The following is a 15,606-nucleotide window of genomic DNA, read 5'->3' as shown; positions in this document are numbered from 1 at the left end:
TGAGATAATTTCTTTGTCCCCTTGCCAACTACAGTTGAGGTGAAGTCAGATTGTGGGGGTTGGCTGCTACTGGTGTAATGAGATGGATAGGAGCAGGTTGCCTGAGCTGTTGGTCCATAATGTACGACATGGATGGAGAACCGAAATAAAGGTGGAAACATGCACCTCCAATGGATTAGTTAGTAAATACATTGCCGGATGTGAAACAGTGCTAAATGGATCAGGCAACTAGTAATTGTAGCTCCCAGTCTGTGTTGAGGTCGCTGATCTCAGTCCAGTTGGTACCAGACATTACAACTGGTCTCAGCATTTCTTAGGGAGACAAAATGACAGACAAGGTTCATGTTCATCATTAACTGAATGTATCTGGTGTAGAGCATGGCTACCCCACCCGAACCCGGGACGGGACCTGACGACATGTGTCGGGCTCGGGTCGGGTCGCTCTTCCGGGTCCGGCATTCAGGCCCAGTGACAGCCAGGACATCAAGGTGGTAAATACTGCACACTAGTCTCCAGTGAGCGATTCCATCCAAGGTAGAGCACAACCTCTTGAATATAATGAACTTCATTCCAGTGGTCAGGTCGGGTGCGGGAAAAAATGAAAGGGCTTGGGTCGGAACTGGTTCTGCTGGGCTCGGGTCAGGTTTCATTTGCAGACCCGAGCAGGCCTTTAATCTGGTGTCTCTCATTATAGTTTACTGTTTGATCCCACAGCAGATTTATTTTTATGTTGATGTGTGTTAATTTAAATTATTGAAGTCCTGGACACATTCAGTGACCAGAACTGTAAGTGTGTGAGGGAGACTGTGTCTGTGAAGGATCTGGAGGTAACTAGTGCAGGTTGCTGCTGGATAACCTCCAACAATAGTAGGCAGCAGAAAATAAAACCCCTGGACAGCATGTGGTAATAGATGTTTTTGACATCGGTAACAAGGAAGCAGTGCTAATACCAGTAATACAAAGTATTTACAATACAGAAACAGGCCATTTCAGTCCAACAGGTCCATGCAGCGTACATGCTCCAAATTAGTCTCCTTTTGCCCTTCTTCATCTAACCCCATCAACATACCCCTACATTCCTTTCTGCTTTATCCAGCTTCCGCTTAAGTTCATCTATGCTATTCACTGTAACTACGTGAAATAGTGAGTTCCTATTCCAGCCACGCTGGGTAAAGAAGGTTCTTGTGAATTCCCTATTGGATTCATGACCCCTAGTTCTGGTCTCGCCTGCAAGTGGAAATGTCATTTCTATATCCACCCTATCAAATTAAAGACCTTTTTCGGGCCACCTCTCAGTCTTCTTGAGAGAAAAGAGCCCCAGCCTGTTTAATCTTTCCTGATGGGGATAACTGTTCTGTCCTGGGATCATTCTAGTAAATACTTTTTGCACCTTTAAGTCCTTTTTATAATATCGAGATTAGAATTGTGCACAGTACTCCCAAGTGTGTTGCAACCAAGACCAACTGGCACCAGGCTTAGCTAAAATGCATGTGTTTGTCCCTAAATATCTTGCAGCAAATGTTTGAGATTCCCCATGCTGTGTCTTTCCCATCTGTGGTATAAACCCACCCCTAAAAGCGATGCGAACATCACTAATGACAAATGAAGAGTTTTCTGCTTTGATTTTGCAAGACAGAGTTTAAGAAGGAGATGTAGCAAAGAAAAGTGGGAGACAAAGGAGACATTTATATTAAAGTTTCTTGCCTGTTATCACCATCAGCTACATCATGACCTCTGAGTCTGCTTACTTTCCTTTTCCTCATTTCTTGAGGCTCTGGGCTTTCCCCTTTCCAAGTGGTTATTTGCTACTTTCATTATTGGCCAATTTCAATTTTGTCCCCAATCAGATTCCACCAAAAATGATTCTACATTTGTAATTTCCTATGTTACAACAGTGACGATAGCTGCGAAGAACTTCGCTGGCTGTAAAGTGCTTTGGGATGCTTGATGGCCATGAAAGGTGCTATTGGGGTTCGTGTTGCTGGTTTACTGCCCCGCTGCATCTTCCAGCAAATGACCGTTACATCCAGCCTCAGCAGAAGCCCTCAGTACTGTCCTTCCGTTCCTCCCCAGCTTCCACCATCCCTCCTTCCTTCTGTCCCTTCCTCCTTCCTTCTGTCTGTCCCTCCCTCCCTCCTTCCTTCTGTCTGTCCCTCCCTCCCTCCTTCCTTCTGTCTGTCCCTCCCTCCCTCCTTCCTTCTGTCTGTCCCTCCCTCCCTCCTTCCTTCTGTCTGTCCCTCCCTCCCTCCTTCCTTCTGTCTGTCCCTCCCTCCCTCCTTCCTTCTGTCTGTCCCTCCCCCCCTCCTTCCTTCTGTCTGTCCCTCCCCCCCTCCTTCCTTCTGTCTGTCCCCCCCTCCTTCCTTCTGTCTGTCCCCCCCTCCTTCCTTCTGTCTGTCCCCCCCTCCTTCCTTCTGTCTGTCCCCCCCTCCTTCCTTCTGTCTGTCCCCCCCCTCCTTCCTTCTGTCTGTCCCCCCCTCCTTCCTTCTGTCTGTCCCCCCCTCCTTCCTTCTGTCTGTCCCCCCCTCCTTCCTTCTGTCTGTCCCCCCCTCCTTCCTTCTGTCTGTCCCTCCCCCCCCCTCCTTCCTTCTGTCTGTCCCTCCCCCCCCTCCTTCCTTCTGTCTGTCCCTCCCTCCCTCCTTCCTTCTGTCTGTCCCTCCCTCCTTCCTTCCTTCTATCTGTCCCTCCCTCCCTTCCTTCTGTCTGTCTGTCCCTCCCTCCTTCCTTCCTTCTGTCTGTCCCTCCCTCCTTCCTTCCTTCTGTCTGTCCCTCCCCTCCTTCCGCCCCTCTCTCCCCTCCCCTCCCTCCTTCCGCCCCTCTCTCCCCTCCCCTCCCTCCTTCCGCCCCTCTCTCCCCTCCCCTCCCTCCTTCCGCCCCTCTCTCCCCTCCCCTCCCTCCTTCCGCCCCTCTCTCCCCTCCCCCCCTCCTTCCGCCCCTCTCTCCCCTCCCCTCCCTCCTTCCGCCCCTCTCTCCCCTCCCCTCCCTCCTTCCGCCCCTCTCTCCCCTCCCCTCCCTCCTTCCGCCCCTCTCTCCCCTCCCCTCCCTCCTTCCGCCCCTCTCTCCCCTCCCCTCCCTCCTTCCGCCCCTCTCTCCCCTCCCCTCCCTCCTTCCGCCCCTCTCTCCCCTCCCCTCCCTCCTTCCGCCCCTCTCTCCCCTCCCCTCCCTCCTTCCGCCCCTCTCTCCCCTCCCCTCTCTCCCCTCCCCTCCCTCCTTCCGCCCCTCTCTCCCCTCCCCTCTCTCCCCTCCCCTCTCTCCCCTTCCGCCCCTCTCTCCCCTCCCCTCCCTCCTTCCGCCCCTCTCTCCCCTCCCCTCTCTCCCCTTCCGCCCCTCTCTCCCCTCCCCTCTCTCCCCTCCCCTCTCTCCCCTCCCGCCCCTCTCTCCCCTCCCCTCTCTCCCCTCCCCTCTCTCCCCTCCCCTCTCTCCCCTCCCCTCTCTCCCCTCCCCTCTCTCCCCTCCCCTCTCTCCCCTCCCCTCTCTCCCCTCCCCTCTCTCCCCTCCCCTCTCTCCCCTCCCCTCTCTCCCCTCCCCTCCCTCCTTCCGCCCCTCTCTCCCCTCCCCTCTCTCCCCTCCCCTCTCTCCCCTCCCCTCTCTCCCCTTCCGCCCCTCTCTCCCCTCCCCTCCCTCCTTCCGCCCCTCTCTCCCCTTCCGCCCCTCTCTCCCCTTCCGCCCCTCTCTCCCCTTCCGCCCCTCTCTCCCCTTCCGCCCCTCTCTCCCCTTCCGCCCCTCTCTCCCCTTCCGCCCCTCTCTCCCCTTCCGCCCCTCTCTCCCCTTCCGCCCCTCTCTCCCCTTCCGCCCCTCTCTCCCCTTCCGCCCCTCTCTCCCCTTCCGCCCCTCTCTCCCCTTCCGCCCCTCTCTCCCCTTCCGCCCCTCTCTCCCCTTCCGCCCCTCTCTCCCCTTCCGCCCCTCTCTCCCCTTCCGCCCCTCTCTCCCCTTCCGCCCCTCTCTCCCCTTCCGCCCCTCTCTCCCCTTCCGCCCCTCTCTCCCCTTCCGCCCCTCTCTCCCCTTCCGCCCCTCTCTCCCCTTCCGCCCCTCTCTCCCCTTCCGCCCCTCTCTCCCCTTCCGCCCCTCTCTCCCCTTCCGCCCCTCTCTCCCCTTCCGCCCCTCTCTCCCCTTCCGCCCCTCTCTCCCCTTCCGCCCCTCTCTCCCCTTCCGCCCCTCTCTCCCCTTCCGCCCCTCTCTCCCCTTCCGCCCCTCTCTCCCCTTCCGCCCCTCTCTCCCCTTCCGCCCCTCTCTCCCCTTCCCCCCCTCTCTCCCCTTCCGCCCCTCTCTCCCCTTCCGCCCCTCTCTCCCCTTCCGCCCCTCTCTCCCCTTCCCCCCCCTCTCTCCCCTTCCCCCCCCTCTCTCCCCTTCCCCCCCCTCTCTCCCCTTCCCCCCCTCTCTCCCCTTCCCCCCCTCTCTCCCCTCTCCCCCCCTCCCTCTCCTCTCCCCCCCCTCCCTCCTTCCGCCCCTCCTCTCCTGTCCCCTCCCCTCCCCTCCCCTCCTTCCGCCCCTCCCTCTCCTCCCCTCCCTAGTTCTGCCCCACCCCTCCACTCCCTCCTTCCGCCCCTCCCTCCCCTCCCTCCCTTCCCACCTTCCGCCCGTCCCTCCCACCCTCCCTCCCTCCTTCCTTCCGTCTGTCCCTTGACAGGATAAATTTTCAAGCCATACAGTTCTGTGTGTGCTTGTTGGGAGGTCAGTTAATGGGGAGGGGCTATTAAGAGTCTTTACTGAGAAGTCTCCTCTAAATATTTTATTCCTATATTGAAATGATTATGTTGTGAACAGGTTTCCCATCTGGATCAAGTGCTGAGTTGTGACCAGTCAATGGATGAGTTGGAAGGGGTGAATGAGCTGGACCAGTTTTTCCCTGAATATCAGAGTGACTTTGAGAAGCAAGCCAGCGTAGTTCAGGTACAGTTTTTGACAGCACCTCCATGAGCATGAAGCCCTTGATTCTACAAAGGTAACTGGAAATTGCATTCAAGTTCTCAAACAAAAATCTAGCTCAATGGTTTGAGAATAAGAATATGCGTGACGAAAATACTTTTCAAATATAGTCCTTTTTGTATATTAAACTTTTGACAAGTTTCATATAGAACAATGGACACCTGGGTGTAAATCACAAACTGTAAACCTAATTGAGAGTTTTAGATTGGACGTATAGATTAATGAAGATAAGATTACAGCCTTGAACTGACAGTACAATAGTTTTGATCTGATGCATAGTTCTGATGTTGAGCTGCTCATTTTTCCACGACAAGCTATTTCACTGTGTCCAGGACAGTAGAACTAGAGAATACGGCCTGCACTTGAAGAGGGATAAATTCAAAACTAATCTATGGAAAAAGTATTTCAGTGGCCGAGTGGTCCATCTATGGAACAGACTGCCTAGGGAGACCCTGGAAGCAGTTTGCATTGATTCATTCAAATGCAAATGACAACGATTTATTTCAGAAAATAACGTGGGTACAGCATATGTGTATTTGAGAAATGACGTGTGCTAAGAGCCTCGGAGGGACAGGTGTCTTTGGACCTATAGTTCCAAAAGCACTCTCCTGGGCTTTTCCTCCCGTCCTTTCTGGGTCTTTTATAGACTCATTGATAGAGTTTGATTGCAGTGAGTCAACAACTCTCTTATCGTTAGATCATGTAACTACCAGGATGGTAGAAGGCCGTTTTCCACCTAGCAATTCCAATGTTTCTTGAAGGTCACTGAATGGGCATTCTCCTGTGAAGTGGTCTAAGTAGCTGCATCCTGTGATCATTGAGAGGCTAATTACTGTTCCTTTTGAAAAAATTCTAGATTAATAGCCATTTTGTTCCTCCTTTGAGAAGAGCTTAAGTTATCCTAAAGTCAGGAAATCCAACAGGAAATGTTTGACTTTCCCTTTATGTACACTTCTGAAAATATATATGTAATCACGACTTGTGCGTGTTTGTCACATTGTGACTTCTGAGGTATCACAGACTTGTCTCAACTTTATGTATATACTCCACATTTCAAGTGAGTGTATGCAGTTTTGAGTATTCCTTTTGCTGATGGCAAGATACCAGCGAATGGCACGCTCTGTTTTATTGAAGTTTGCAGCCATTAATCCTTCAGATTTCTATTTCCCGGTTCATCCTGAGGTAGCTTGTTTGAGAATGAGAAATCTGACATTTGAAAAATATTGTCATGGAAGAATCCATGACAGCCTTAAGTCAGTGTATTAATCTGTCACGACACTGAGCTGCACACTTCTTAAATATGTACCATTGAATTGAAAGGATGATGATTTTACAATATACTTATAATCAGGTTTTTTTTTAAAACATCCTATCTTTTGATTCAGCCAATTGGACAGATGTTCAACCTAGCTGAATACCATCAGCTGCACCTGGGCAGCGAACGAATTCGAGTTCCTGAGATTCTGTTCCAGCCATCTTTGATAGGTGAAGAGCAGGCTGGCGTAGCAGAAACCCTGCAGTATGTCCTGGATAGGTATGTCCTTCAGGATTCCTTGAACAGTCTACTCACATTTGGCGACTAACTCATTTACTTTCAAGGCGCTCGTGATAAATACCATAAACTGCACTTCCTCCTCCTCTTTTGCAATGCCTCCGTCTCAGTCTCTGCAATAACTTTATTCTGCTGAATGATGTGTTGTGATAAGGCCAGCAGCACAGCAAATGATTCCATTGGTCAGCCTTCCTGTCAAGTGATGGGATGTGGGATCGTGCCATTAATTACCCAGAATGGCCAGTTGAGGAGAGACAGTTGTCCTTGCTTTTTGAAGGACAAATTCAAGCCTACCCAGAGAGCAGGTAATGGATAATATATTCATTTTAAAAAGTTTTCATTTTGAAAGCTAATCATGGCAGTTAAGTCAAGAGCCCCAAATGCCATACATACTTCTATCATCTGGCAACATTACATAATGATACAAGCACTCTGATGCCTTCTGTCCACCCTATGTATTTAGACAACCAAGGTTGCTGTACTATTCCAAAGACCTAGCAAAAACAAATGGGTCATTGCTGCTCTTGGCTGAATGGAGAACGATAAGAAGACTTTTTATAGTGCAGTACCTGTACTGGACACTTGCATCAGGAGTTGACAGCCCTATAACAGGGTAAAGGTGCAGTGTAAGGGGAAGAGTGAAACGCAAGTAAGTGGACTGAAAGTACTTGGCTACATACCCATTGCATTCTTCGACGCTGATCCAGAAATGGCATCAATTCTGTAACCCAGGACTTGGCATTTGTATTTAAGTTATATTTTAAAAATGTATTCCTCTTTAAGCATTCCTTGAGTTTGTATAAATGGGGATTTACAGATGTAAGAGTGAAAATATCTCCACAAGGGCCTGGACAGCACAATGGATGAAAATGTTGGCTTTTCATGTTTGTGATGTGCATTAAAATCCAGCTGAGACAGGCAGGGCAAGTATGATTTCTCTGATGAGGTGCATGTAATTCTACAACATAAGTATGTCACTGTGATTCCCCACATGATGATTTCCTGGTCTTGGCCACGCTGTCAAAGATGTTGAGTTATTATTGGGCTGGATAGAGGGTGAAACGTGTAAGCTGTGTCAAAAGTGTACCTTCTGGTGGCCAGCTCCAGAATAACCTTGACGATGCCCAAAAGCAGGTTGCCTGCCTACATGTTCCCACTGCTTTTATTGAGTGTGGTTTGGTCATTGAGGAATGGGCTGAAAAAGAGGTGAAAAATGTATAGAAGAGGGCTAACTTTTATATACTTGCTAAAAATAAATTTGTTTTGATTCTGTAGATATCCTAAGGAGCAGCAGGATGAGCTTGTACAAAATGTGTTCCTTACTGGTGGAAACATCCTATATCCTGGGATGAAGACCCGGATGGAGAGGGAGCTACTTGCCATGAGGCCATTTCAATCCTCTTTCCAGGTACTCTGAATTCAAAGTGGTGTTTAGTTGGATGTGGGGAGGAGACAATAATGACCAATATGAGAAAGGAGACAAGGTAGGTTATGGTAGTGTTCCATTTCTGAATATAAAAAGGGAATGAGGTGAATCCTTTTCAATGCTATCCTTACTCAGCCTAGTTCACTGGTGGCTTGGCATGTTGGCATCACCACATTTTAAAGAAATGCGAGAAAGACCTTTCTTCGTATTATTTATGAATGGTGCCTAAAGCTTGGGTTACAGAGCAGTCCTCGGATTCTCTGCTAGTTGCTGTCCTTTTCAGTTTGTCACCTTCTGCTTTCTATTGCTATGGCAATTTTCATTTTAGATAACTTGATATTAATTCAATGACCACTGATTTTCAAAAGCTTCACATTCAGAAGTTTATCAAAAATTGATTCTGCCTTTTAACTAATTGGTGCAGTAGGGAAGAGCTACAAAGAATCTGAGAAGTAAAGCACTAAGGATTGAAAATAAAGCATATTTATGAGCTGCTAGATTTTGTTTTTCAGCTTGCCTGTACTGAAAAAAGTTAAATAAAAATTAACCTTTGATTTAGCTTTTTTTATTCATTCATGGGATGTGGGCATCGCTGGCCAGGCCAGCTTTTATTGCCCATCCCTAATTGCCCTTGAGAAGGTGGTGGTGAGCTGCCTTCTTGAACTGCTGCAGTCCATTTGGGGTAGGTATACCCACAGTGCTGTGAGGAAGGGAGTTCCAGGACTTTGACCCAGCGACTGTGAAGGAACGGCGATATAGTTCCAAGTCAGGATGGTGTGTGACTTGGAGGGGAGCTTGCAGGTGGTGGTGTTCCCATGTATTTGTTGCCCTTGTCCTTTGAGTTGGTCGAGGTCGCGGGTTTGGAAGGTGCTGTCTAAGGAGCCTTGGTGCATTGCTGCAGTGCATCTTATAGATGGTACACACTGCTGCCACTGTGCGTCAGTGGTGGAGGGAGTGAATGTTTGTAGATGGGGTGCCAATCAAGCGGGCTGCTTTGTCCTGGATGGTGTCGAGCTTCTTGAGTGTTGTTGGAGCTGCACCCATCCAGGCAAGTGGAGAGTATTCTATCACACTCCTGACTTGTGCCTTGTAGATGGTGGACAGGCTTTGGGAGTCAGGAGGTGAGTTACACGCCGCAGGATTCCTAGCCTCTGACCTGCTCTTGTAGCCACGGTATTTACATGGCTACTCCAATTCAGTTTCTGGTCAATGGTAGCCCCTAGGATGTTGATAGTGAGGGTTTCAGCGATGGTAATGCCATTGAATGTCAAGGGAGATGGTTAGATTCTCTCTTGTTGGAGATGGTCATTGCCTGGCACTTGTGTGGCGCAAATGTTACTTGCCACTTATCAGCCCAAGCCTGGATATTGTCCAGGTCTTGCTGCATTTCTACACGGACTGCTTCAGCATCTGAGGAGTCACGAATGGTGCTGAATATTGTGCAATCACCAGCGAACATCCCCACTTCTGACCTTATGATTGAAGGATGGTCACTGATGAAGCAGCTGAAGATGGTTGGGCCTAGGACACTACCCTGAGGAACTCCTGCAGTAGTGTTCTGGAGCTCAGATGATTGACCTCCAACAGCCACAACCATCTTCCTTTGCACTAGGTATGACTCCAGCCAGCGGAGAGTTTCCTCCCTGATTCCCATAGACCTCAGTTTTGCTAGGGCTCCTTGATGCCATACTCAGTCAAATGCTGCCTTGATGTCAAGGCAGTCACTCTCACCTCACCTCTTGAGTTCAGCTCTTTTGTCCATGTTTGAACCAAGGCTGTAATGAGGTCAGGAGCTGAGTGGCCTTGGCAGAACCCAAACTGAGTGTCACTGAGCAGGTTATTGCTAAGCAAGTGCTGCTTGATGGCACTGTTGATGACACTTTCCATCACTTTACTGATGATTGAGAGTAGGCTGATGGGGCGGTAATTGGCCGGGTTGGACTTGTCCTGCTTTTTGTGTACAGGACATACCTGGGCAACATTGCAGGGTAGATGCCAGTGTTGTAGCTGTATTGGAACAGCTTGGCTAGGGGCGCAGCAGTTCTGGAGCACAGGTCTTCAGTACTATTGCCGGAATATTGTCAGGGCCCATAGCTTTTGCAGTATCCAGTGCCTTCAGTCGTTTCTTGATATCACGCGGAGTGGATCGAATTGGCTGAAGTCTGGCATCTGTGATGCTGGGGATTTCAGGAGGAAGCCGAGATGGATCATCAACTCGGCACTTCTGGCTGAAGATTGTTGCAAGTGCTTCAGCCTTATCTTTCGCACTGATGTGCTGGGCTCCCCCATCATTGAGGATGGGGATATTTGTGGAGCCACCTCCTCCAGTTAGTTGTTTAATTGTCCACCACCATTCACGGTTGGATGTGGCAGGACTGCAGAGCTTAGATCTGATCCGTTGGTTATGGGATTGCTTAGCTCTGTCTATCGCATGCTGCTTACGCAGTTTGGCACGCAGATAGTCCTGAGTTGTAGCTTCACCAGGCTGACACCTCATTTTGAGGTATGCCTGGTGCTGCTCCTGGCATGCCCTCCTGCACTTTTCATTGAACCAGGGTTGGTCTCCTGGCTTGATGGTAATGGTAGAGTGGGGTATATGCCAGGCCATGAGGTTACAGATTGTGGTTGAGTACAGTTCTGCTGCTGCTGATGGCCCACAGCGCCTCATGGATGCCCAATTTTGCATTGCTAGATCTGTTCGAAATCTATCCCATTTAGCACGGTGATAGTGCCACACAACACGATGGACGGTATCCACAATGTGAAGGCGGGACTTCGTCTCCACAGGAACAGTGCGGTGGTCACTCCTACCAGTTCTATCATGGACAGATGCATCTGCGACAGGCAGATTGGTGAGAGCGAGGTCAAGTATAATTTCCCCTCTTGTTGGTTCCCTCACCACCTGCCGCATGCCCAGTTTAGCAGATATGTCCTTTAGGACTCGGCCAGCTCGTTCAGTAGTGGTGCTACTGAGCCACTCTTGGTGATGGACATTGAAGTCCCCCACCCAGAGTACATTTTGTGCCCTCGCCACCTTCTGTGCTTCCTCCAAGTGCTGTTGAACATGGAGGAGTACTGACTGAGGGAGGGCGGTAATCAGCAGGAGGTTTCCTTATCCATATTTGATCTGATGCCATGAGACTTCATGGGGTCCACAGTCGATGTTGAGGGCTCCCAAGGCAACTCCCTCCCTACTGTATACCACTGTGCCTCCACCTCTGATGGGTCTGTCCTGCCGGTCGGACAGGACATACCCGGGGATGGTGATGGCAGTGTCTGGGACTTTGTCTGTAAGGTATGATTCCGTGAGTATGATAATGTCAGGCTGTTGCTTGACTAGTCTGTGGAACAGCTCTCCCAACTTTGGCACAAGCCCCCAGATATTAGTAAGGAGGACTTTGCAGGATTGACAGGGCTGGGTTTGCCGTTGTCGTTTCCGGTGCCCCGGTCGATGCCAGGTGGTCCGTCCGGTTTCATTCCTTTTTATTGACTTGGGTGCTAAGGGGCCTTGTATGCACTGAGAGAATTCACCCGTACTTTTTCAGACATTCACAGATCTGACAATTTTAATGGATTTTTCATAACTACTGTGGGTCTGAAAAACCATTATGGGATAATGGATATTATACATGTGTCAAATCTAGAGGTATTTGATTTCACCTGAAGTCCACTTCTCAAAAAACGTTAGTGTGCATTGGGGTCAGATCCAAGTATATTTAATCTAAGTTTTTATTCATAATTGAAATTTTAACAAAAAGGAAGCGGGTTTTAGCCCTTCATTGGAGCTACTGCTGTAATCCCATTTCCCTGCTTCCTCCCCATACACTTTTTAAAATGTTTTCCTTTTAATTTTTATATGATTCCCTATTAAATGTTGCAATTGACTGAGCTTCAGTAGCCACTTGTGGTAAACTATTCGTCCTAGTCCTTTGCTATGCTTTCAAACTTGCTTTCACCTCTTTAGGGTGGCCCATGTACTTCATAGCCAATTAATTATTTTTGAGGTATAGTCATTGTTATGGAGGCAAACCTGTCAACCAATTTGCATACAGACAGGTCCTACAAACAGCAGATGAGATGAATGACCAGTTAAATTGATTTTGATCGTACCAATTGAAGGAGGAATGTTGGCCAAGACACTGGGAGAACATCCAGTTCCTGTTTGAAGAGTTATATGAGATTATATTTGGATAGACTCTCTAGGATCTCAATTGCGTGAGTAACTTCCGCTCTGCCAATAACAAACTTTTCAGGGTGAAACTGATTGTCATCAAGCACCTCCTATTTCTCCGGCTAACCAACCATTAATCATGACAATTTGATGAATACCTGCTGCTGTTAAGATTGCCTTTTTACAAACGGGTATACCTTTCCTGTATGTGCACCTGATTAGGCGCATAAGTCATTCCAACCACTGGTACAAACCTTGAACCAGTTCCCAAATATTACTTGTTTTTCGCAATCAGCTCAATATAGACTGTGACTTCCCATTTAATTGTTAGCTTCCCTGCTATAACATAGCACAATATCTCCACACGGTAACTCCCTCCACAGCATTAACACGTCACGTACCTTGGCAATTTTTTCTTTGTTTATAGAAAAGTTTTCCTTACTCTATTTTTTTGTTGAAGTTGAGCAGGGTGGGGCGTGGATTGCATGGGAACTGTAGACATGTAGATACTATGCGGATAAATGAGGTTCAAAGTCAGTGGCTGTGGTGGAAAAACAGCTGGGACTTTCACTTGCATGTATTTCTATGATTGGTCACCAGTTGTCAACCTACTGAGCTTAGTCAGTGTTTTCACAATAAAAATGGGAGGGATGTAGATCTCCACAGAAGATTTTACTTCCCTTTTGTCTAGATTCCCCATGTTACACCAGCCAGGAGAACAGTCTATAAGAGCTATGCCAATGTCTGTATAGCTGACTACCAGAAAATACACAAGACCATTTGGAATAGCTGGTATCTCTTCTATGCTATTGGAAAAATATTTGTTTCCACTGATAGATTTTCGATTGTGATGTGGCCAGGTTTCTGAGTAATCTCTTTAGTAGCATGATTGAAATCAGGAACCTGTATCTGCATCCTCTGTGGTGCAATGCATTGAACTTCTGATGTGTGATATAACTGTGCTCATTCAGTGTTTTTTTTTATTGAGAAGAGGGTAAATTTTTGTGCTAAGTGCTTGGGAATAGAACATTTCTACAATAATTGCACTCAGTCTCTCCATCAACTTCTCCTAGGTATGATTGAGATTGTCAATTTATTGCTACAACTAGAAACTGGGTTCAAACTTCTTATAACCCTAGCAATAAGAAGAGGGATGAGGCTTTCGTTCCATCATTATGGGCAAGTTTGGAACCCAACTCTTCAGAAGTATAAAGCAATCAGCTCAAACATTTGGACATCCTGTCTTCTGGAAACAAAATTCATGGTGGTGACCTGATATCACCATTAATTAGTAATTATAAAATTACTTCTCTCTTTTAAGACATTTCTCTACTAGGGTTAATAGGCAGAAATGTTGTATATTGATATGGGGCCCTCATGTCTTTCAGGTGACCATGGCTGCCAATCCTGTTCTGGATAGCTGGTTTGGTGCACGTGACTGGGCTGTTGAATACAAGGATCAAACTGAAGGCTGGATAACTTTGGCTGACTATGAAGAGAAGGGAGGAGAGTACTTAAGTGAACATGCTGCATCCAATATTTATGTACCAATGAACCTTATGAAACCAACTTAAGTGTGCTGACATACCAGAGGATTCCGGGACCGGTTCAGTTCTTGACATTGCTTTTGCAGGAAAAAGGACATCTATTTTGTATTGATGAAAAGATTCACATTTTTGAGTATATTGGAGAGTGTACAAAAGAAATACATTTTTCTTTTTAATGAGACCTGTTCTCCACTTGAAAGTTGTCTACCACCATCATCATCTATTCAGGAATGTGACATAGTCTATGATTCAGGATTCAGTGCTATTTCTAACACCAACCAGAAGGAGAATGTAGTTTGCACAGGATGATAAAAATAATATGTTACTGTTTTCTTTTTCCTGTTCTCATGGGACAGAACAAGTCACTATCGTTGTTTGTTGCAATGGGGGCCAAGAACTGATGAAACTTACCCAGCAGAATCTAAGTGTGTTTCCATCATGGCTATCCCTGGGACTGAAGCCTGGGATACACTTCCTCTCCTCTTCTGGCATTGTGATTCATGAGCCACAAATTCACTGCCATTCATGAAAGTTTAATGGCTTACAAAACTGTGATTTTGTTCAGCAACTGAACTGATTGTTTATCTGTAACTCTTGGACATGGCTGTGAAGGTTCATGATAGATTTAGTGAGATCCCATTGCATTTAATGATATGAGGAAAGTGGAGCTTCATATCCAGACTTCAAACCTAATGGCATGCTTCAGCTATTATTTTAAATTTACCTCCCATTTTGAATATTATCATTTACTGTAGTAATCCCTCTTTTGTCAGAGGCATAATATAGTAAACCTTTGCAGAAATATCAACATCAATGCTTATGTGGAGTGCAAGCCCCAAATATTTATGGCACTGTTATTTAGTGCAGTAAATAGGGTGCTTTTTAATTTATTTTTTTCTTCCCATTTTCTTCTTTCTCAATGGCATTGGCTTTCTCTGGGCTACATTTTGTATCACCTATTGGTATCATTGCTTGTTGTGGCAATGCTTCATGCATAGGGCCCTACCAAATACACAGTTAAATTTTACAAATTTCATGGTCACAGCATTTTAAGAATCGTGAATTTCATGATTTCACATTTAAATCGTAAATTTCACTGTGTCGCAAAAAATAATGAAAATTAACTATTTAAAGCACAAAAAAAGGCAAGGGAGGTTTCTGGTTTCAAATGGCATTTATTATATACTCAAACTTGTAAAAAGCTGACTATTAACAGATCGCATTCTTTACTCACAAGTCAGTGGTTGAATGTGAGCATGAAGACTCGCATGCGTTAATCTGAGACTTCATCTCACAACGTGTAACCGAAATCTGCGGTAGGTAGTCCTGTCGTAGTTTATTTGCACTTGGCACGCAGCCACCATTTTGCTATTACATTGAATGAATTAGGCAGCTTTAGGTGATCAAGTTTTTACAATGGTATGTTGGTGTTTGCAAAAGCACCCACAAGTTCCATTGTAACAATTGAGGATTTTCTGAGCTCCCTGCCGACTTCTTAAAAAGAGATGAAATCGTTGCTTGTTTTTTTGCCTGTTGGTTTTCCAGCAGTGCGGTGTCAGATGCTCTCTTTCTGCTGCAATGGCTTTCGGACTCTTAAGTGGCGCTGAACCCTTGCCCACCGTGTGTGATCCAACAAAATATTGCAGCTTGTACAAGTAAATATTCCACCATTGGCATGCAGTATTTGGCTTCTAAATTCATTCAGTCTATGTGCTGCAGTAATGGTTGTGACCATTTTTGATTTCCTCACTCTGGCATTCTCACTTGTCTGCTAACCCTTGAGATTGCTTCTCTCAAAACTGCACTGGAAGCCCTCCCTCATCTACCAATCAGCAAGTTGAGCCTTGTGTCCATCACTAAAACACGCAACGTTTACAAAATGACCAATTTCACACAAGACCCGAGATTTCACGGTCCATGGCTCATTTCTCACAGCTGTAAATTTGGTAGGGCACAATTCATGCATGAGGCTAGACAGTGAGTGTGC

General features: G+C 47.1%; 1 protein-coding gene across 3 annotated transcripts in view; it reads left to right on the top strand.

Moving 5' to 3' along the window:
* Positions 1 to 13,800, top strand: part of actr5 (actin related protein 5) — a 36,829-nt gene extending 23,029 nt beyond the window's left edge. Inside the window, exons 6-11 of one of the 3 annotated variants that reach the window (XR_010976587.1) lie at positions 4,762 to 4,887; positions 6,309 to 6,457; positions 7,751 to 7,883; positions 11,954 to 12,116; positions 13,146 to 13,363; positions 13,461 to 13,550. Coding sequence is in view for 1 of the 3 variants with exons in the window: in XM_068048524.1 (XP_067904625.1) it covers positions 4,762 to 4,887; positions 6,309 to 6,457; positions 7,751 to 7,883; positions 13,461 to 13,646 (594 nt within the window). In the remaining 2 variants the exon portion in view is untranslated. Of the gene's footprint in view, positions 1 to 4,761; positions 4,888 to 6,308; positions 6,458 to 7,750; positions 7,884 to 11,953; positions 12,117 to 13,145; positions 13,364 to 13,460 lie in introns of all 3 variants that reach the window. The other 2 variants (XR_010976588.1, XM_068048524.1) reach the window with 2 other exon arrangements.
* The last annotated feature ends 1,806 nt before the right edge of the window (positions 13,801 to 15,606 follow it).

The sequence above is a fragment of the Heterodontus francisci genome, chromosome 16 (genome assembly GCF_036365525.1).
Source record: "Heterodontus francisci isolate sHetFra1 chromosome 16, sHetFra1.hap1, whole genome shotgun sequence".
Taxonomy (NCBI): domain Eukaryota; kingdom Metazoa; phylum Chordata; class Chondrichthyes; order Heterodontiformes; family Heterodontidae; genus Heterodontus; species Heterodontus francisci.
Note: the sequence above shows the minus strand (reverse complement) of the source record. Positions and strands in the feature narration are given on the sequence as shown.